General features: G+C 40.4%; 1 protein-coding gene across 1 annotated transcript in view; it reads right to left on the bottom strand.

Moving 5' to 3' along the window:
• The window catches only part of adamtsl5 (ADAMTS like 5), a 55,902-nt gene extending 34,077 nt beyond the window's left edge, over positions 1-21,825 (bottom strand). Inside the window, exons 1-2 of the mRNA XM_088991909.1 lie at positions 21,358-21,825; positions 4,431-4,506 (exon numbers count right to left, since the gene is read on the bottom strand). Coding sequence (XP_088848035.1) covers positions 4,431-4,506; positions 21,358-21,380 — 99 coding nt within the window. The 5' untranslated portion in view covers positions 21,381-21,825. The remainder of the gene's footprint in view (positions 1-4,430; positions 4,507-21,357) is intronic.

Below are 21,825 nucleotides of genomic sequence, written 5' to 3'. Positions count from 1 at the left end.
AAATACAATGCACTGTATAATAAAGTCACTTTATTTACATTTGTGATGGTCGTTGATGGCTCTTAATTGACACCTGTTTCTTTCTGACTTGTAAGATCTTACGAAACTGAGGTATCACATTATCATTCATCATCGATGAAAAGATTTCTTCAGCCGTCATCTGTACTTCTTTGAAGGTATCGGACGTTTCACTTCTTATCCAAGAAACTTTGTCAGCAAACTAAAGTCTTATTGGTAGTTTAGGCCCTATATATATCCCTACTGTCCAGACATGGCGGTGCCGGACTCTGCTATGATAGGTCCCTGCTCTCAGGTTGGGGGGAGCAGGGATTGATTGCCCCACTGTGGGGCAATCAGGCCTTTCGTTAGTCAGAACGATAGGAACTATCAGTGGAGCAGCTGCAGGGAGTAGTCCTCTGCTCCCCCCTGTTATTGTTTGTGTGTGTGTGTGCTTGTGTGTGTGTGTGTGTGTGTGTGTGTGTGTGTGTGTGTGTGTCAACACACCAATACCCGACATCAACCTCGAATATGAGAGATGTCAACACAAATGTCCTTTCCATATACACAAATTGGGAGTGATCTGTGCAGTGACTCTCCATCATTCACCGTGGCAGGGTCACCTGAGGTTGCCCTCATTAATGTTACAGCCAGTCAAATTAGTGTTGATAACAGTTGGAAAAGGCATTCCATAAAAAAAATACAGACACCTTCACGACATGACCTATTTTCACCAACGGAAGAAGACGGAGAAAAAGAGACATGAATGAGTCAGGTACAATCTGACAAAAGATCACATCCTGCTTCATGTTTGCAAGCAGATACTATTCCGGTGTAGGTGAACATGTCGGCATCTGGGAGAAGCTTCAACTGAGAAAGAAAAATGACAAATTGTGCAACGGTGTCCAAAAATGATCCAAATCAGAATAGTGAATCCTTCAAAGTGTAAAACCCTTGTTTAGCACAATTTGGAATTTGAAATGACTCATGACAATTGATTAATGGTTTTCTTCAATTGAACAACTTTATTCAGGAAGACGGCAGGAATTTAAACTTGTTGGTGCGGGTCTGAAATGAAGACTTAAGTTACTGGCGCGGAAGTGAGAAGACGGCAAGAAAAAAGCACTAACATTTTCAAAGTGATGATTCTGCAGAACCGAAAGCATCGACATCAAGTATTACATGGTCGCATACTTGGAGCCATGGAGAAAAAGTGCAGGCATTGTGAGTGATCATGAATGCAGTAGAGACAGATAGCTACTTTGAATGCTAATTAATGTTACTAGTTTTCACAACCACCACAGCTTAAACAAAGCACTTTACAGAACATTTAAAGTACTATGTTCAAGAAAAATGAATATTGAATCATTTATGAGGTTAATCAGATTATAAGGCACACTGTGGGTTTTTGAGAAAATTTAATACTTTTCGGTGCTCCTTATAGTACGGAAATTACGGTCCATCGAAAGCAGTGAGGTGATTCTCTTGTTACATAACAAATGAAGGACAAAGGATTTCAGGAAGCTCAAATTCACATTTTTGTTGACAGACATTTTTACTTAAACCTCTGGGGATGATTATTAGGGGCCAGGTAGTCGAATAATTAGCACGCCGGCTTCACAGTGCAGAGGTCGTGATTTCAAGACCCGGTCCGGACTCCTTGTGTGGCGTTTGCATGTTCTCACCGAGCGTGAGTTTTCTACAGGTCTTCCGGTTTCCTCCCACATTCCAAAAACATGCATGGCAGGCTGATTGAGCACTCGAAATTGTCACTAGCGGTGATTGTCAGAAAGGATGATTGTTTGTCTCTGTGTGCCCTGCGATTGGCTGGCAACCCATTCAGGGTGTCCCCAGCCTATTGCCCCAAAGACAGCAGGTATAGGCTCCAGCACCCCCGCATATTATTATTATTATTATTATTATTATTATTATTATTATTATTATTATTATTATTATTATCATCCTCTTGCTGAGACAGACAGAGAGAGAGAGTGACAAAGAGAAAGATAGAGAGAGACAGAAAAGAGAGAGAGAGAGAGAGAGAGAGAGAGAGAGAGAGAGAGAGAGAGAGAGAGAGAGAGAGAGAGAGAGAGAGAGAGAGAGAGAGAGAGAGAGAGAGAGAGAGAGAGAGAGAGAGAGAGAGAGAGAGAGAGAGAGAGAGAGAGAGAGAGAAATAACCAAAAACATCTTCAACAAAATGTATCTTCAAAACACTGCAGTGAATAAACTTTAAGGGGCAAAAATGTTTTCTTCCACTTTGTGCTGTATGGCTGATTCATGAAGACATCACATTAACGATCCTTAAGTACTTGTTTGAAAAATGCTCACTTTACTACAGTTTGTTCTTCTTGTGATTCTGAATGTATCTGTTTAGTGCACAGCTGGATCTACTCTGTGAGATGGACTACTATTAGCCACCCCCAAAAAAAGGGAAAATCTATTGACTCGAACTCCTTTAACAGAAAGCTAGTAAAACTAACTAGACAATATGTAATTGCTTGCTTGACAGACTTTCACACGTTTCAAAAAATTGTCGATTTTGAAGTAGTCATTTCACACTTACATTTTTCTGTAAAAACGATTCAGGTCTCAAACCAAAAAGTTTGGACAACCCTGCCATCGGCAATGAGCGGCAACACTGCCGTGCAATGCATACAGAAAGCTAACCACAAGGCGCCTCAAACTGTCAGGATACAAACATCTTACAAAAACAACCTAATTAGGAGACTCAAAGAGCTCAGGGACCTGCTCATATCGGAATGTGATGGATGGGCTGTGATTAGTTGAGTTCATTATCAAAATGAGCTGAATTTTCCCCCTGCGGAACCTGAGAGCACAAATTACAGATATGGCAGCATTTAAGTTCGTCAAGCATTGGAAAATGTAAGGGTAAGGAAAAAGTCGCGCCATGGTCTGTGGTGGTTTATGTGAAGGAGATATTTACCACTTACAATAATGAGGGATATACCATTTCAAAGACATCCCTTTCTGCTTTTTGCTGGCTCTACTAGTCTCTCTGTATCCTTGTTGTAGGTAGAAACCTGCTGATGACACTCTTTTACATGCCTTATCTCAGCGATCACATGTCAGGATGCATGAAAAAGGATGGAGTGAAGGACAATGCAAAAGTTGGAACAAGAAACACCTGCAAACCTTGTCACTGGGGTCCCTTTGTGAGATGGGTGGGATGGGAATAAGAAGACAAAACTGTGAATACTTCACATGGCAATGAAATGATGCAGTGGGACAAAGACAGGATGTGATCGATTCATCCCTAAAGGAATGTGAGTGTTTACTGTTTTCTGTCGCTCTCTGCTCTGTGGTTAAATGACTACCAATCAGGTGACCCCTTTGCTGAGCTGGATAGGTTGTAGGTTTACTGTGACCGGAGCCGGGTTTCCATGGAGACGTTTATGTCATTTTGATGGAAATCATTTCAACTCAAGATTGCTGGTCACCTGTTTTGCATGTGACATGATCTATTTCGATCTGTGGTTTACATGTGCCACGACATTAGTATCAGTAGCATCGGACATTAGTATCATTAGGATCGGAATATCAGCTTCCTTGCTTGACATTGTACTGAGCAGATGCAGCCTGTTCTGTAGACTGAAAAAATAATATGACCAACAGGGTGATGGAGAACGGGAGTGTTCTTGTACAGCGACTTGTTTGAAGATATGAAGAAAAACCAAGAGAGTGCAAAGTGGGAAACAACAACCCCAGTCTAACCTTCTTTAAAGGGAGCAAAATGTGGATTTGGGGGGCACACATTGACCAATATGATGTGATTCATCAGTTCATTCGTCGATTTAGTATTTGGGATGTTTAACATTTTATTGAAGCAAAAGTTTGCTTAATAAAAACATGTCATTTAACTCAAGTTCTCCTGTCACAGACCACACACAAGCTTGGATATGACGTTGCAAAAAATGTCACTACGATTTATGTAAAGGTAGAGCATGTGCATAGCGGACAAAGCTGACTAGTCCAACTGATCTGTTTACATGACGCATGTTGGGATGGCTAAGAAAAATAAAGCACCTCTGTGTCCATATGAACAAAATTCCATTTTGATCCTGCCTTTTTATTCAGATTCAGGTGTTTATATTGAACATTTTCATTCTGTTAAGTCATTTGGTTTTGGTGGAATCAGAATACTGGGCTTCAGGTAATCCATGTAAGTGAAGAGGATGAGTGGTAGAAAATGTCTGGATGATTTACAGAAGGCCTTTTAAGATTATGCATTGTGGTATGACATGAAGGGAGGTTTGTTTTTATTTTCAGCTCCTCTTAGGTTTTGTAGAAAGAAAAAAAAATACTATACTATGTTTGCAGGCTGACGTGATGATATAATCGACCCCTCAGAGGCACTTAAACTAAGCAGAGGCTTTTCAGATGTTGCCATGCAGTGACTTGTCGTTCTGACTTACACTCTGCAGAGAGGACAGGCAGGCGGTAGCGACTAGCAGCAGGACAAAGGTCAGGGCCTCGCACAGAGTCAGCTTCCTACAGACAAATAGAGACACAAACGGTGGACGTGAACACATGTTAGATAAATACAGAGGTGAAGGCGCAACAGAAAAGCGATTCACAGAGGACCAAGAATTGAGGTTGAAATCAACTTTTGGCCTCAAAGGACTTCTGATGAGTGACATAATCCACAAATTACCTGTTGCGCTGCTGCAACTTGTCACCTCAAACAACTGTCTGTGTAAATTTCTACCCGATGGCTGGCTAAGACCTTCAGTGACCCAATTATTTGTATACAAGAAATTACAAAGTTAAATTTTCACAACATAGACCATTTAATAATTTGTTGCGCAACCTTTAGATGCAATCCTTGCAACCAAATATTTTCTCTCAATGATACTATGCACCCGGGGTCAGTTAGAAAGGCGCATACCTGTCAACCTGTACGTTTTTGCCATACAAAGTACGTTTATTATACAACGTACAAGAAAATGTGTACGGAAAAACGCAAATTTGTCCATTATGGGTACATTCCGGTATGCACCGACGATCACGAAACGGCAAATCAATCAAGTCAAACGAGTTCGCCCCGGTAGCCTCTATCTCTGTATCACCCTTTTATTGCAAACGAAGCGAGCGTTTTGATGCTACTGTGCGCATGCGTCTGACGCCTGGGGATTTCCCATTGCATCATTCCGATCACACGTGAACAAAGCAAAAGTCAGGACGAAACGAGGGATTCATACACGCTTCGAAGAAAGGTGTAGAATATTCATATTGTGTTGCTTGCAAAAAAGACGTGAAAGTAGCTGCCTCCGGTCTCTATGATTTAAAGACGCATTTTGAGCCACGCCAAAAACATAGAATTCTGGAAAACATATCGATCATACAATAGCATACAATAGAGAACACTGTAGTAATCAAGCAACACTTGTAATTTCATCATTTATTGAGAATATGTACAGAATGATATAACGAAACACATGTACAATATAACATGTTAAACTACATAAATAAACACGTTTGAAAAAAAAATATGGCGTACGATTATTTTGTATTTTGTAAGGGAAAACACGAGAGTTTGTAAGGGCATGGAGCCGTGGAGGTTGACAGGTATGAAGGCGTCTTTTCAGACTTCATATTTACCTCAGCTGTTAAATAGCATTTTGATCAAGGCGTATTGGAGTGATCCAAACACTCCAATGTTTTGTTCTTAGCAACTCTTATTGTTATTATTTTGTTTTCTGTTTTGATTTAATTGGGTTTTCCGCTTGAAGGACAAATGAACTGCATCTGATATATGTGACTTGAGAATCTAGAGGACAGGTGTCAAAGTCAAGGCCCGGGGCCAAATCTGGACCGCCACATTATTTTATTCAGCTCACGAAGAGCAAATGAAGCTTGTCAAGTTCCGTGATGCTTGCTAAAGTCCGAACCAAAATTTCAATTTGTTATATGTAAACCACAATAACAGTCATTATTTCTGACTTTCGATTTGAAAACTAGTCATTCATCAATTTATTGTGCCGTCTTTCCCGAAATTCAAAACGGCCCTCGAGAGGAAACCGTAACGACAATGTGGTCCGCGGCGAGTTTGACACCCATGATCGAGAGGGTACCAACAACTTTGTCCATGCACAGGTAACATTCTCCCATCATTTCGAGGCATCTAATAATAATAATAATAATAATAATAATAATAATAATAATAATAATAATAATAATAATAATAATAATAATAATAATAATAATAATAATACATTACATTTTAAGTGCCTTTCAAAGCTCTCAAGGACACTTTACAGTCACAGACAAGCATAGGTACTATAATAAATAAAATACAATCACAAATAGAATGCAATAAATAAAATACAATTATAAATAGAAACAAGAGAGAGAGAGCTACACAGTAAATGCAATTTTAAATAGGTGGGTTAGGAAGAGGAGCTGAGCGAATGAGAGGGAATAGAAATTTGAAGAAGGCCAGATAGGGATATGGAGGGGGAAAGGTTTTGGATAGCTTTAAATGTATAAAGAAGAATTAACCGAGTTAAGTTATTTATATGGGAAAGATAGTGTGCTGTTAAGAACGACACCTCGGCTTTTCACCTGATGGGAGGGAGAAACGGTCGAATTGTCAATAGTGAGAGATAAACTTCAGAATTTCAGTTTTTTTGCTGTTAAATTTGAGGAAGTTATGGGTAAACCAGGATTTAATTTCAGAGAGGCAGAGTGAAATGGAAGAAGGTCTAGATATCCATGCTAACCATTATACCTGATAACATTTTGCATGCATGTTCTGTTTGCATGCACTACTGCATGTTCCATTTTAACATTCCTTTTGGTCATGTGTGCGTTACAATGTAGTCGTCGTTAAACTGCACTTTACCGGCGGGCAAACACACCTCCCTGTGACTAACCAAAAGACAAGTGTATTTTCTGAGAAGTGATACAGTGAACTGAAAAGACCAGTCCCCCTGCGCCACCCCCCGTCCCCTTTTTACACACTTCCTGGCAACGCTCTGCTGTCAGACATAGTGTCTCCTCTCTGCCATGTCATGATCACACTCTTTGGACAAAGTGTAAGATCTAACATGTTTTGAAAGCCACCCGTTTGATCTTCTTTTCGCACCACATGTATTTATTTTTATCCTGTATCAAGTCAGTTATCCATCACTCAGACTCTTTTATCTCTCCTTGCACCATAAACACGGTGCATGCCCAGAGCTTTTGTTTTTGGCTTTATCCCAGGTGAGTGGTTGGCCTGTCCAATTAAACGATACACATCTCGCTCACACAGTTCGCTGCGGAGGCACTCCCTTTAGCTCCTATCTTAGACTAGACTAGCATGGGAATTCATATCAGAAGAAGGTCACATTAACCAAATCAAAAGCAAGGAACTAATTATCATGGTTTCTAAGTTTCACATCACTGAATAGACATTATCCCGTTGCAGCAAATGTCTGGTTTGGAATCTCCGCTGGATATTTTCACGACAATGTATGAGATTAATTTCCTGCAATCTTAAAACCGGCTGGAGTAATTTAACCATCACATAGAACAACAAATCCGCCTGCTGACAAGTCAACGTAGACCTTTATGCCTTCACTCGGAAGAGTCTGTTGAACGATATTCCAACTGCTCTCCAGTAACATGAATGGAATCCATTGATTAAGGAAAAATAAACGTATAATGAGTTCTACGCCTCCTCTGTCGGGTAGCAATTCAACACACTTTATCATGAGCTGTTGTGAATAAACTCTGGGAGTCGTTGGGACCTTATGTTAGCATGTATCAACTCATGAGCCAGATGTCAGTGAAGGCATTGGGCTCACTTGCTGGCTTGCATAGCACAAGCCTCCAAATGAATGATGCTTTATGTGTGCTTTAATTGTATCCACCATATTTAAATGTCATGGGAGGGTGCCATTGAATCTCATTCTGTATGAATACTGTATTGCGCGTTTCTCTCCGGTGATTTCAGTTCAGAAACAGAACATCACCTAATTGTAATCAGACTCAGAATCAGAATCATCTTTATTGCCAAGTATGTAGGACACACAAGGAATTTGTCTCTGGTAGAACACGCTGCACTAGTATCATCATAAGAAAATTTGAGGCACTATACACTTCCATTTGGGTTACTGTTTAGAGAGTTAATGGCTTGGGGGAAGAAGTTGTTTAAATGTCTGCTGAATTTGGTGCGCATGGATCTGTAGTGCGTGCCTGAGGGGAGTAGCTGGAAAAGGTGGTGGGCATAATTTTATTGTCTTTCTAATATGAATGTATGTGTAATAAATTATTAGTGCACAATTAAAGACCATTAAAATGCATTGGTACGCGTGGGGGCATATGGGGGCAAAATGGGGGGACATTTTGCTCCAAGTGGTTCATCCATCTACCTTCAAAACTTGGTTCTGAAAGTAAAATGATTCCAATGAAGACAGTTGGTCCGAATAGCACCCACTTTGAGACGCGTTCATTTTAAAGCCGACCTTTTTCCAAGGTTTGACTTTCTCTTTGGTCGTACATTCGGTCAAACATGAAAAGACAGCAATGGCAGACACTGACTGATTGCCCCCCTAACTGCAGGGGCCCTTGAAGAGGTGAGAGGGGTCAGCGTGCCCCCTCCTGCTCTCATTAAGCCTATAGCAGCGCATTAGTGCATAGCTCCAGGCCAGGCAGAGGGAAGTGGCTTTAATCAATGCGAGACGAGTTGTTTATTTTAGCTGACATTTGTTGCGCATATGACAAGGGTGGGAGATGGACACACCCGACCCAAATGACGGCCGATTACACTTAAACGTGGGCAATGGTAAACACTGCAATTACTGGTTGTTTGTATTGGTTACTTTCCTCATTTTTATTTTACCACTTAACAAACCAAGAACCAAGTTTTATTGTTTCCATATGAGCCACCATACAATGAAGAAATTGTACGATCATGGACAATCATTGTAATTTGCCCATAAGTAATTTTGATATAAAAAAAAAGAAATATGGAGTGATGGTACGACATAATCAACAGAAGTAGATGCCGGGGTAGAAGGGTGGGAATGGGGAGGGTATTATTGACTGTTTGGTTTAACATAATCTACTACAGATAACATCCGATTTACATTCGCCGTGAGTTACGACCACCCGTACTTATGACCATGACCGCTAGACCTTTTTTATTTTAAATTCTACAGCTGCCACCGCTACACCCGGCAACGCAGTGTGAACTCGAACAGCCGTGTGAACCCGAACTCCGCAGTGTGTTTGCGATGCATTTCGTAGAATAAAGACTCGAGATGGTCCTTCTTGTTTAGATCACGTTCCAAACGAGGCAGAGAGCAGCCGACTCGGCGGAGCAAAATTGAATGTCTGGATCCCCAAGCAAGCGACTGAGACAGAGGTCCGTGCAGGATGATTTATTAAGAGACAACACAAAGCGCTGGTCCCGAATCCGCATAATAACCCAATCCGCATAATACGCCAATGGCGAAAAGCAACTCTTACACGGTGGTGCCGAGAAGGAACAATCCCGAAAGATAATACTACTTACGGGATGTAGGGAGGGGGCCTCGGACCGAACACCGAAGATACAGAAAGTCCAGGGTAATCCAAAGCACAAATACAAGTTGACGGCGTCCCGTTTTCATACCCGCTCAGATCAGGTCGAGACACAGGTCGGAAAGTACTTGGTGTATTGAGTGGGAGAAAGGTAGATTAGGAGACTTGGTAGTGGAATGGGGAGGTGCAGGAGTGTATACAGAGAAAGAGTTAGCAAAGAAAAAGTGGGACACTGAGAGGACAGACGAGAATAGACAGCAGTACAAGGAGATGCAGTGCACGGTTAAAGTAAAGGTGGCAAAGGCCAAACACGACGCCTATGATGACTTGTATGCTCGGCTGGACAGCAAGGAAGGTGAGACTGATCTTTACAGGCTGGCGAGACAGAGAGACAAAGATGGTAAGGACCTGCAGCAGGTTCGGGTGATTAAGGATAGAGATGGAAATGTATTAACAGGTGCCAGTAGTGTGATGGCAAGATGGAAAGAGTACTTTGAAGAATTGATGAATGAGGAAAATGAGAAGGAACAAAGAGTAGAAGACGTGACTGTTGTGGACCAAGACGTAGCAAACCTTAGCAAGGATGAAGTGAGGAGGGCGCTGAAGAGGATGAAGGGGGGAAAGGCACTCGGGCCTGATGATTTACCAATCGAGCTATGGAAGTGTCTTGGAAAGGTGGCGGTGGTGTTCCTGACTGGGTTATTCAACAAGATCTTAGATGGTGAACAGATGCCTGAAGAACGGAGACGAAGTGTACTCGTGCCCATTTTTAAGAACAAAGGAGATGTGCAGAGTTGTACTAACTACAGAGGAATAAAGCTGATGAGCCATACAATGAAACTCTGGGAAAGAGTAGTTGAAGCTAGACTAAGAGCAGAAGTGAACATTTGTGAGCAGCAGTATGGCTTCATGCCAAAAAAAGAGTACGACAGATGCAGTGTTTGCTTTACGAATGCTGATAGAGAAGTACAGAGAATGTCAGAAGCATTTGCATTGTGTCTTTGTAGATCTGGAGAAAGCGTATGACAGGGTGCCCAGAGAAGAGCTGTGGCATTGCATGAGGAAGTCTGGAGTGACGGAAAAGTATGTCAGAGTGGTGCAAGACATGTATCATGACTGTAAGACAGTTGTTAGGTGTGCTGTTGGTGTGACTGAGGAATTCAAGGTGAAGGTGGGACTCCACCAGGGGTCAGCTCTGAGCCCCTTCTTGTTTGCTATGGTGATGGACAGGCTGACAGACGATGTTAGACAAGAATCTCCTTGGACCATGATGTTTGCAGATGACATTGTGATCTGTAGCGAGAACAGGGAACAGGTGGGGGTGAAACTAGAGATGTGGAGATATGGCCTGGAAAGGAGAGGAATGAAGATCAGTCGCAGCAAGACGGAATATATGTGTGTGAATGTGAGGGATCCAAGTGCAAGAGTGATGCTACAGGGAGAAGAGATGAAGAATGTGGAGGATTACTTGGGGTCAACTGTCCAGAGCAATGGAGAGTGTGGAAAAGAGGTGAAGAAGCGTGTCCAGGCAGGGTGGAGCGGCTGGAGAAAAATGTCAGGTGTGATGTGTGATAGAAGGGTTTCAGCTAGGATGAAAGGAAAAGTGTATAAAACAGTGGTGAGACCAGCCATGATGGTTGGACTGGGGACAGTGCCACTGAAGAAAAGACAGGAAGCAGAGCTGGAGGTAGCAGAGCTGAAGATGTTGAGGTTTTCTTTGGGAGTGACCAGGTTGGATAGGATATAAGGAATGAGTCCATTCGAGGGCCAGTGTCACTCTGACGAAAGCGGACGTAGACGCCGAAACATGTCAGGTATTTGAACACCTACACTGTCTGTAAGTAAAGAATCTGATAATACAAAATATAAAATGACATGAACGAATAAATTAAAATGACACTCAAAGTTATGATTTATAATGATGAACAGTCAACATTTTGGTATATAATAGTATTGAATAGAAAACGTTCCTTAACTCTTTCCTCCCTAGCAGGCATTTTGCATTTCTTACCCCACAGCCAACAGAGCCTGCAGCCTAGCTTTGAGGTGTGCTCCCTGAGAGGCTTCAGCAGGAAATTCATAACTAACATGTGTGTTCAAATAAACTGTTGTAACTTCTTTATTTGTTGTTCAATCTTTATGAAACTTTCAGTACACTTTCATAACATATAATAGAATAAGATAACAAGTTTTTGTGAAATTGATTGAAGTTTTAGAAAATTATTGCAATGTTAATGAAGATTTTTCTTTCCAAAACCTGCAAATTACAACAAAATGCATTCACAACAAGTCACATATGCATGAAATAAACCTAGAATGCCTTTAAAATAATTCAGGATGTTTTCATTTGTGGTATGGTTTAAAACATGGAATGCATAGGTTCACCTTGCATTGCTCACAACCTGTTCTTGGCTCGCGACGAATTTTCTTCTTTGCACACTCTTTACATGTTCTCTTTTTATCCAATTCTACTGGCCAATGAAGGAAGGCAACAGTGTCATTCTCCTTCATGCATTCTCTTTTTCTTTTCCTTCTGTAATTGCCAAACAACTGATGAGCTACATTTGTCCTGAATTCTAACTTAGTCCTTTTTCGGAGGCGACCTGTTCTGGTTTCACTTGACGGTTTGGAGAGTTTCATCAGTATAAATCCATTGCAAATACAAATATCCACAAGAAACCAGAACAAGTATTTCCACCATTTGAGTGATTTCCTGGAGATAGCGTATGAAGCACGTAGTTGATCAGCCCAAAAGTATTTGAATAGTGATAGAAGTTCATCAATGTAACAGTCACGACTGTACATATACTTATGTGGTATTTCATCCATGACGAAAAATAGAAGGTGCTTTGCTCTTTCAATTAAAGTCATTTTCATCCTCAACTAATTTCATCCTGTGAATGAATAACAGCCAGATCAAAACAAAACAGAAATGTAATCCTATCTACTGAATAAATCCAACACCTGACTGAAGCCCCTTTGGTGTTTCTGAGGCAGCTCACCCGCTAAGTTAGAAAGCAGTATGTCTTCCAACTCTTGGGCTGATTTTAACCTTTGATCCCCTCATCACCCCTACCCCCCATACACACCCACTTGAAATGGAGCAAAGACACAAGCAGCGTTTCAGGATTGCCGGCTGGAGGGTCTGATCATTATAAGGAGCATGCCACTGAATAGACTGACACAACCTTTAACAGATGTTCAGTCTGAGAGCCTATGGTCAACTCTGACCTCTGAATGTGTGGCGACTATGAATGAAGCAATAACAATCGAGCGCTCTGTGGTCCAACTCTGCATGCATTCATGAAATGAGGTACTTTGAGTGTTAATGGCAGCTCTTTGTGTTTCAGCAGCTGCTCCCCTTGGGGAACCTTTCAAAGGTGAAAATGTAGGTACCATCTCAGTGAGATAAACCAAATCATGTTAATGTGACTGATCTGGTACGGACCACAATCGGTTCATATAGTTGGAAAAGTACATGATCGGCATATGCTGAACGAGACCTTTCATTGCAGATCACACAAACTAATCTCCATATCCCGTTTAATCTTGTTAGAGTTCTGAACATTGAGAGTAAAAATCACACCTTTGTTTTTGGTGGTGCTTGAGTGTCGAGAGCAGTGGTTCTAAACTGGCTTCGATGGAACCACAGGGGTTCGATCAATCGGTCTCAGAAGTTGGAGGGAGCTTCTACCATGGAGGTTAAGACACATCCGACTCAACACTTCAATTAGCTTCATTATGCATGCTGGAAATGTTGCTTCCTCCGTAGTCAACGTGTGTCTGTTGTGATAGCACGTCATGGAAGGTTCATTTTGTGCACAAAAAACTATATTAAGGTCTTCAATTGTTAGTTTTTTTTCTGGTTTTATATAAATGTTTTTATGGCTTGAATTTGTTGAAAAAAAGCTTATTTTTCACTAATGAAGGGTTTGGTGCATTTGAACTGGTTGGGTTCAGTACCTCTAACAAGGTTAAGAATTGCTGGTTTAGACTCAAACTCTTGCTCGATGACATTCACATGCTTTCATGTTTTGCTTCACTTCACTTCCCTTGCTTCTTCCATGACAAGTTGGTACACCGTCATACCTCAGGGATTAGAAGATTATCTTTTTACAGCTCTTGGACTGAGACAGAGCACCAAGAATCATCTGCAGTCACAGAGACGGAACATGAATGTCTTCAGAGACTAAACGTTTCAATCACAATTCCTTGGAGGGGGAAAGAAAATTGTTTAACTCTTGGCCAATATTTTGTTCTTCTACTTCTTCCTTTCATAACCTTGCTGCTGTGAATTGGGAATTTCTCCATTGCGAGATGAACAAAGGTTTTCTTATCTTATTTTATCGGATTTTAGGCAACAATTAGGGTCAACCTCAGAATGGTCGCTGGTCAAGCACAGGCAGAAATAGAAAACCAACAACCATACGCACAATAGAAAATAATAAAAAACCCTTAAAAACATGCATGCTTTTGAAATGTGGGAGATCAACCCCCACAATTATGGGAGAGAACGCGTAGACGGCACAGAGACAGGTTTAAGGTGTCGAAGTGAATGATATCACGTCATGGAAGGTTCATTTTGATGTCACAATGCAATTTTTACTCGAAAAAAATAAGGACCTGGAGGGGGAAAAAGTCTAAATTTTGGCGATTTTATATTAAAACATATTAAAATTTAACTCCAGTTGATTCAATAATCAATGAAAGTCCTATTTAAGTACAGTGAGACCTCAACATACAAACACCTTATCTTACAAACTTTTCATCTTACAAACTTCAAATTTCTGCAAATTAAACCTTATAATAAGCAGTATTTTCATAATACACACCCACCACGGCTGGCAGAGTGATCTTCGGCGGAAGCACAGGACCGAACAGGTCGTGTGCTTCCAACAAGTCCTATGGAAGGTGACTTTCCTTCCATAAGCCATCAATGACCATCAAAAAGGTAAATAAAACTTTATTTTACAGCACAGTTTATTTCTTTAATTACAGTTCTCATGTAATGTGCCTCTCTTTCCAAACAGCAATTCCATTTGACCTTTGACCTCCAACACCATTCCATCAAGCCATCAATGACCATCACAAATGCAAATAAAGTGACTTTATTATACAATGCAGTGTATTTCTTTCAATACAATACAATAGCACATTTATTATACATAGAATAAGGTATTTTGTGTGTAGTCTTAAGGCTTATTTAGTTGAAAAGTATATTTTATGGAAACCCGGGAACGGATTATTCCCATTTTAATGGTTTCCTATGGGAATTTCTTTTTTGAGATACACACTTTTCGCCTTACACACTCTGTCTGTACCTCTAATGGCTGGATGATTCACAATGCACCTATTTCGCCTCAGACAATATTGATAATTACCGTATTTTCCAGTGTATAAAGCGCACCAGATTATAAGGCACGACCCCAATGAATGGTGTATTTACAAGCTTTTTCCATATATAAGGTGCACCGCAGTATGAGCCGCACCTTCAATGAATGAAAAATGTTTTCCAAATATAATACAGAAATATAGTTTCCAAAGCTTCCCAAATACAGGGCACACTGCATTATGAGGCGCTACAGTATACACTGAGGTTAGATTAGGAACTCCTTCTACAGAGGGGAAATGGCATTGGTGGATGCTGACAGTCGTTGTGAAACTTGTTGTGGCTTAATATTACTTCACATATAAGGCGCACCTGCGTAAAAGGCGCAGGGCCATCTTTTGAAGAAAACCTTATACACCGCCTTATACACCGGAAAATACGGTACTCATTTTTATACCTATTAAAGATAAGAAAAAAATGACATTGATTAAAAATACATTATTATTCTAGCTCAGTATGTCACAGAACATTTTTTTGACTTGCCTGTGCTATGCAAATGCTGAGCGGTTCGGAGTTGGTGAACAACGAAGCTGTAACAACTCGTTTGCGTGCACGGCACATATGCATCCAAAAGTGTTTGATTGTGTTAGTATGCACAAGCTAATCTTTTTACGGGAGTTATAACATTATGGGATTTTTTATGATACAGTCGTTAATTTGATTTTGTTTGTTTTTTAATTTATTTTTAGAGCATTTTAATTCAGGTTTAGAGCGAGGATACTTTAAAATATATGGACCATTAGCCAAGTGCAAGACTAAAAAAAAGATCACAGTGTAATGAAGTAGGCAAGAATTCTCGACCCTTCCTTGTTTTGGATTCACAATAATAAAACAAATAAATACATTAGTATGTTTAAAATGAACCCTGAAATCCGATGTGTGATATTAATTGGCAAACAGGAAAACAAAGGACATTTTCACAATAGTTACAAATAATCCTGGTTACCAGAACTTTTAGTAAAAAAAAAATAAAAAAAGTTTTTAGTGATATTTCATTAGGTCATTATGTCTTTTTTTCCATTTCCAGGCATGATAATAACCCTGACTATCCATATTTGAATCAAAACAGAAATAACGTTAAAGCCAATGTCTCTATCAAAAACAATGGACTAAAGTTTACCAAGTTTAGAAATATGAAAAAAGACACACGATACTATCCTGAAACATAACAATAACATGCTGAGAAGGAAACCCACAAACCCACAAGGCCAAAGCAGTAAACACTTATCTGACTGAACCTTGTAACAGGTGGGAATCAATCTATTTTCCCTGCGAGCAAACAGCGATCAATGTACATATTTGAGCCAAGTACACTCCCTCATTCAAAAAAGGGTGGATACAAGCATGGCAGAAGGAAGCGATCAAGGTGTCTCAAGAGAGAGGCTCACAAGTTCAGAAGACATTTTTCTTTCAATTTGACCTGTGAAATTGAAGACCTTATTGTTTTGCTTTCAAATGGATGACTGAACCTCAGAGGATTGGGATCTCTCCAAAATGTGAAAGAGATGTCAAGACATGATGCATACTGCATCATACAACCTCGTGGTACCAGTCAAACGCGATCCTGCTGGAGTATTTACATTTTTTATGAAATCAAGAAATTATTTTAAATTGTGAAAGAAATTGCTTCAGATGTTAACTGCTTCTAAATTGTGAGAAGTCGTTTTGTGGCAACAAGCACAGCACGTTAGCAGCAAATTAACTTTTGTAAAAATTGTCATTCAATGACACCACGAGGGGTAAATTAAAGAGGCAGCAGCATTTTGATTTGGTTAAGGGTTAAAGGACAACCGACACTATTTTATTGTTTCCTAACTGACATCAGAAAAACGTTTGATAGCATCTAAAATACCCAAAGCATGCAGGCTGATTTTTTAGTCAAATGCAAAACACCAATAAAAATGAGTTAAAGCGTCCCAAAACTAGTACTTCAAAATGACCTAAGGATGGCGAGTTTCAGTAGGTCCCGCCCCCTTGTTCGTGACGTCATGCCAGGACATCTTTGTCTTGCTCTAGAATCAAAACAATGGCTTCAGATTCGGAGAAGATGCTTTCTGGTTACTCATCCAGTTATGAATATGATTGAAATAGTTCTGAAGAGGAAAGCATCAATGTTTGTAATTGATTAAAGAAGCCTTTCTGTATCATTTTGAGGCGTCTGGACTCCAATGTAGTGTCCCAGAAAATGCACAAGATGGCGACCAATCTCCATTGGAAATGGGCTGACTAGGTGAAATAGTATTCTTAGTGCAACACACAACAATTCACCATCGCGTTATTTATGTGTTTTCCTTCTAATTTCGCCATCAACACAGATCAACGCGAAGTTTTCAGACCAAACAAAGTACCCATAATGCATTGTGTGTCGTTTTCTCGGTCAGGGGCGTTCCAGACGTGACGTCACGTCAGGCATCGTCATGAACTCGAAAACAAGACTTCCTAAGTCTTAAAACGTAAAATATAGCTATATGCCGTGGAATCTTTGTAAAATACGCTCAGTAGAAGTCATTTAAAGTGATTTTACAAATTATGCACACAACTTGTCCGAAGGCGTCGGTTGTCCTTTAAGTCAGGGTCCAAGCTTCTTCATGAAACATTCACATGTGATCAAAGACGATGAGGCAAATCCATCGAATGTGCAGTGTAACATTTGGTTTACGCTGACAATTACGATAATACACCTGAAATATGATCGAAGTGTGTCTGTATCTATTCATCCATTTCCTGAACTGCTTTATCATGGGTTGCGGAGGGTGCTGGAGCCTATCCCAGCTGTCTTCGAGCAGTCGGTGGGGGACACTTTGAACCAGTTGCCAGCTAATTGCAAACAGAGACAAACAAACATCTGAGTTCACACTCATACCGAGGGACAATTTAGAATATTCAATCAACCTGCCATGCATGTTTTTGGAATGTGGAAGGAAACCGGACTAACATTGTCAACCGGGCATAATATCGGAGGATAAATTATATACAGTAGTAAGGGACATAGTTGGAGGAGGAACCTGACACTACACCACCACACCACCATACCAGCGCGGTATATGAAAAATCAGACATCACAGCAAACCATCTGTAAATGTGAGCCTGAAAGTAAATCTATTTTTAGCCTAGTAGTAGTAGTAGTAGTAGTAGTATTTACACAAAAACAAAAAAAATCTACTGTACATGTGTACATGTGTTATTTCTTTAATGTTAATGTGGTTTTAATTCGAAATTCAAAATTGTCATGATCTGGTTGGCGAGCAACGGGTAGCGCTGTCAGCCCTGCCTGCTGCCTCGCAGGTGCTGGTCGTTCCCAATCAGTGACACTCAAAAGCACTCCCGGCACGACCATTCGCTGTCGGGTAATTGTTTAATGCAATTGTATGTTGTATGCTTTGTATGCAATTGTATGCATTGTATGCCGTGCATGTGTTTGTTTAACCTTTTAACGTTTTAGATTTTTTTTCCTGTTGACTTTATTTTAATACAATTTGTCAAACACAACCTGCCGCTCCCTCCTGCCTTCTTTTTGGGATTCACATCCGTTACACAAACCGTGACAGAAATAGCTTTCATCACGTAAGTTTCGTATACTACTGGTAATGTACATTCAGCCAAACCGAGATGGATACATGATGTACTTCTTTATCCATCCATTCATCCATCCATCCATTTTCCGGCAGGGGACACCCTGAATTGGTTGCCAGCCAATAGCAATGACAAACAACAGTCACTCTCACACTCACACCTAGGGAGAATTCGGAGTGTTCAATCTGCCTGCCATGCATGTTTTTGGAATGTGGAAGGAAACCGGAGGACCTGGAGAAAACCCACGCGGGCTCGGGGAGAACATGTAAACTCGACACAAGGAGGCCGCAGTGGGACGCAAACCGGCGACTTCTGCACCGTGAAGCCGCCGTGCTAACCACTCAACTATCCGTACTTCTTTACTTAACATTAAAAATAAATATACAGCCACACATCAGACACTTAACAAAACATTAATTCATTCATTCATTCATTCTCTTCATTCTTTTTCTGAACTGCTTTAATGTCGTCAGGGGTGCTGGAGCCTATCCTAGCTCTCTTCGGGCAGTCAGCGGAGGATACCCTGAAACGGTTGTCAGCAAATCGCACGGCACATATAAACAAACAACCATCCCCTCACAATCACGCCTACGGACAATTTTGACTGTTCACTCAGCCTGCCATGCATGTTTTTGGAATGTGGGAGGAAACCATGAGTACCCAGAAAAAAACCCATGCGGTCTGAGGAGAATATGCAAAATCCACACAGGAAGGCCAGAGCTACAATTGAACCTTTTCACTGTGAAGTCGGTGTCCTAATCACTCAACTACAAAATATTATTTACGTAATTTTAAATGTATCGGAAGAATAAAGTGGAAAAAAGCAGAAAAACAAACAAACACGTTTTTAATCTGCATGCCCAAGAATATAAACAGTCATGAAAAAAACAGCCAAGACTTTTACATCAAGCCTACAAGTACATTCAAACATGCTTGCAATTATCCTGGAATGTACTCTCAAATACATTTGAATGTATTTCCTTGTTAAAAAGGCAATACGTATTTACTCCATATTGGCAGTTCCACGCTTCCGCAGTTGATAAAGTAGAGCGGCTTACGCTATTTAGCCCCTGGCTAACATTACAGACAGTTGAGCACATATGTTGGTACAAGAACGTATGTAGGTGGCAGGTAAGATGTGTTATAGTGACGCAGCGACGAACCAACAACAGGGAGAAGGACTTTATTGTTCAGGATTTTGGAGCCTCGAATTACGACACTCAAGAATACGTTAAAGATTCCATGTAAATATAAAATGCAATACTGTACTTTTTTCCTCTTACTGTGAAAAACTGTGACAAGTGGAGGAATTATGTTAGTGGTAATAGGACATGAAAATGACATAAATGCATGTAGATCGGTCTTCATTTGAAGCTGCATTTGTGCTTGTTGTTCCATCCTGTGTTCATTAAATGTGCTCAGAGGCATGGTGGCTGTCTCCCAAACAAGCATTCCTTCACTGCGATATCACAGATGGAAAAGTTGCACTGAGCCAAATCCTACCTTATCAGCTCATCGACTTGCAGAACAATCACCCTGACAGACTGTCGTTCATCGGACAGACAGCCCCAATAATTCCTCTTGACATATCACATCAAATGTAGCACCGTAAAGGCTTAAAGCACATGTATATTCCTGTTTTGTTTCATTAACAGTGGAGAAGAGGTGAATTGAAGGTCATCACATTCAAAGATAGATTAAAGATAAATAGACTTTGTGTACACAGTTGGACCAGAGGATTTGACTTGGTGAGTGGGTCCACTGTGGCAGGGCTTATATCCTTTATAGTATTTATAGCTGGTGGCATGGAAGAGATAAATGAACTCAGAGAAGCAAGCTGAAATATCCCAAAAGTGGCAGCAGCAGTACGTTTACAGCACGCAGACTGAATAATACCTAGAGGAACTACACATGACTGCGGCATGGGTAAATGCAGACATATCTCACTCTCAAGTTTCTTTTAGGTATATATTATGCTATGAGACATGCAGTGCCACAGGAAATTGTTCAGTTTCGCGGAATTTCGAGAAACATCATTGGCATTATTTGCCTGTAATACAAATAATAACTTTGTTCATCTATCTATTCCAGCAACGTATAGATTGGGATAGGTGAAATCATGAAAGAACGAAATACTCTCAGTTGTTCCTGATGACGCAGCATCAGTAAGTAAATGAGGAAACAGAATAAAGCGCTTAAATTAAAAATGGTATAAAAGTGGCATACAAATAAATAACAGCTCTGACAGACAGACAGACAGACAGACAGACAGACAGACAGATAGATAGATAGATAGATAGATAGATAGATAGATAGATAGATAGATAGATAGATAGATAGATAGATAGATAGATAGATAGATAGATAGATAGATAGATAGATAGATAGATAGATAGATAGATATCCTGTGACTGTAAAGTGTCCTTGAGAGTTTTGAAAGGCACTGATAAATGAAATGTATTGTTATTATTATTATTATTATTATTATTATTATTATTATTATTATTATTATTATTATTATTATTATTATTATTATTATTATTATTATTATTATTATTATTATTACGAGACATCAAAACAACACTTTCCACAAAGGGGAGTGGTTGGGAGCGAGCAATCAAATTTCCCAGGAATTTATCACCTCCCGTCCATCAGACGTTAACTGCTTTGCAGCCACTTGCAAGAAGAACTCAAGGCAAATATTTGAAATTGAGGCAGCTCGTCGTTTCATTTGAAAATACCCAATTAGTGACCATTTAGCATATATGTGAAAAAAGACAATTACTGGGTGGCTGGAAGATCATTTTGACGCAATTCCTGTATTTCGCTACGTTATAACCAGTTCTAAAAGTCCAGTTGTCGTTTCTTACCTTGCAAAGGAGGAGGATGACATGTTGGTAGATACTCAAGCAGTCACGTGCCCTTCAGTTGTCTTCTCATGGTGTCAAACGGCACGGCTCAGGTGCACTCTGCATCACAGCTGACAGCGTCCGCAGTCGGATTTCAGAGCTTTCCATGGCAGCCTCCTCTCTATACCAGATTCACTCAGAACGCTTGAAAATTCTGAAACCTCACCCGCTACTTTTGGGTGCCAAAATCACATCGAAACGGCCTTGTTAAGAAGGGGCAAGACAATATCATTCTACAATTGAATAATAAACGAGGCGCGCACGCTCAAGAGACTTTCATTTGTGACTTTCGCTTCCAAGTCAGCTCCGAAATCGACGCAAAGTGGACTTAGTACTACTACGCTCAACTACTGAGTTCCTTTTCTTCATTCATAAATCCAAAAGCAAAGTGTAGACGGACAATCCGAAAGCAACAACTTCGCCAGGAGA

This window comes from Hippocampus bargibanti, linkage group LG03 (genome assembly GCF_051943395.1).
Source record: "Hippocampus bargibanti isolate YZ-2025 linkage group LG03, ASM5194339v1, whole genome shotgun sequence".
NCBI lineage: Eukaryota > Metazoa > Chordata > Actinopteri > Syngnathiformes > Syngnathidae > Hippocampus > Hippocampus bargibanti.
Note: the sequence above shows the minus strand (reverse complement) of the source record. Positions and strands in the feature narration are given on the sequence as shown.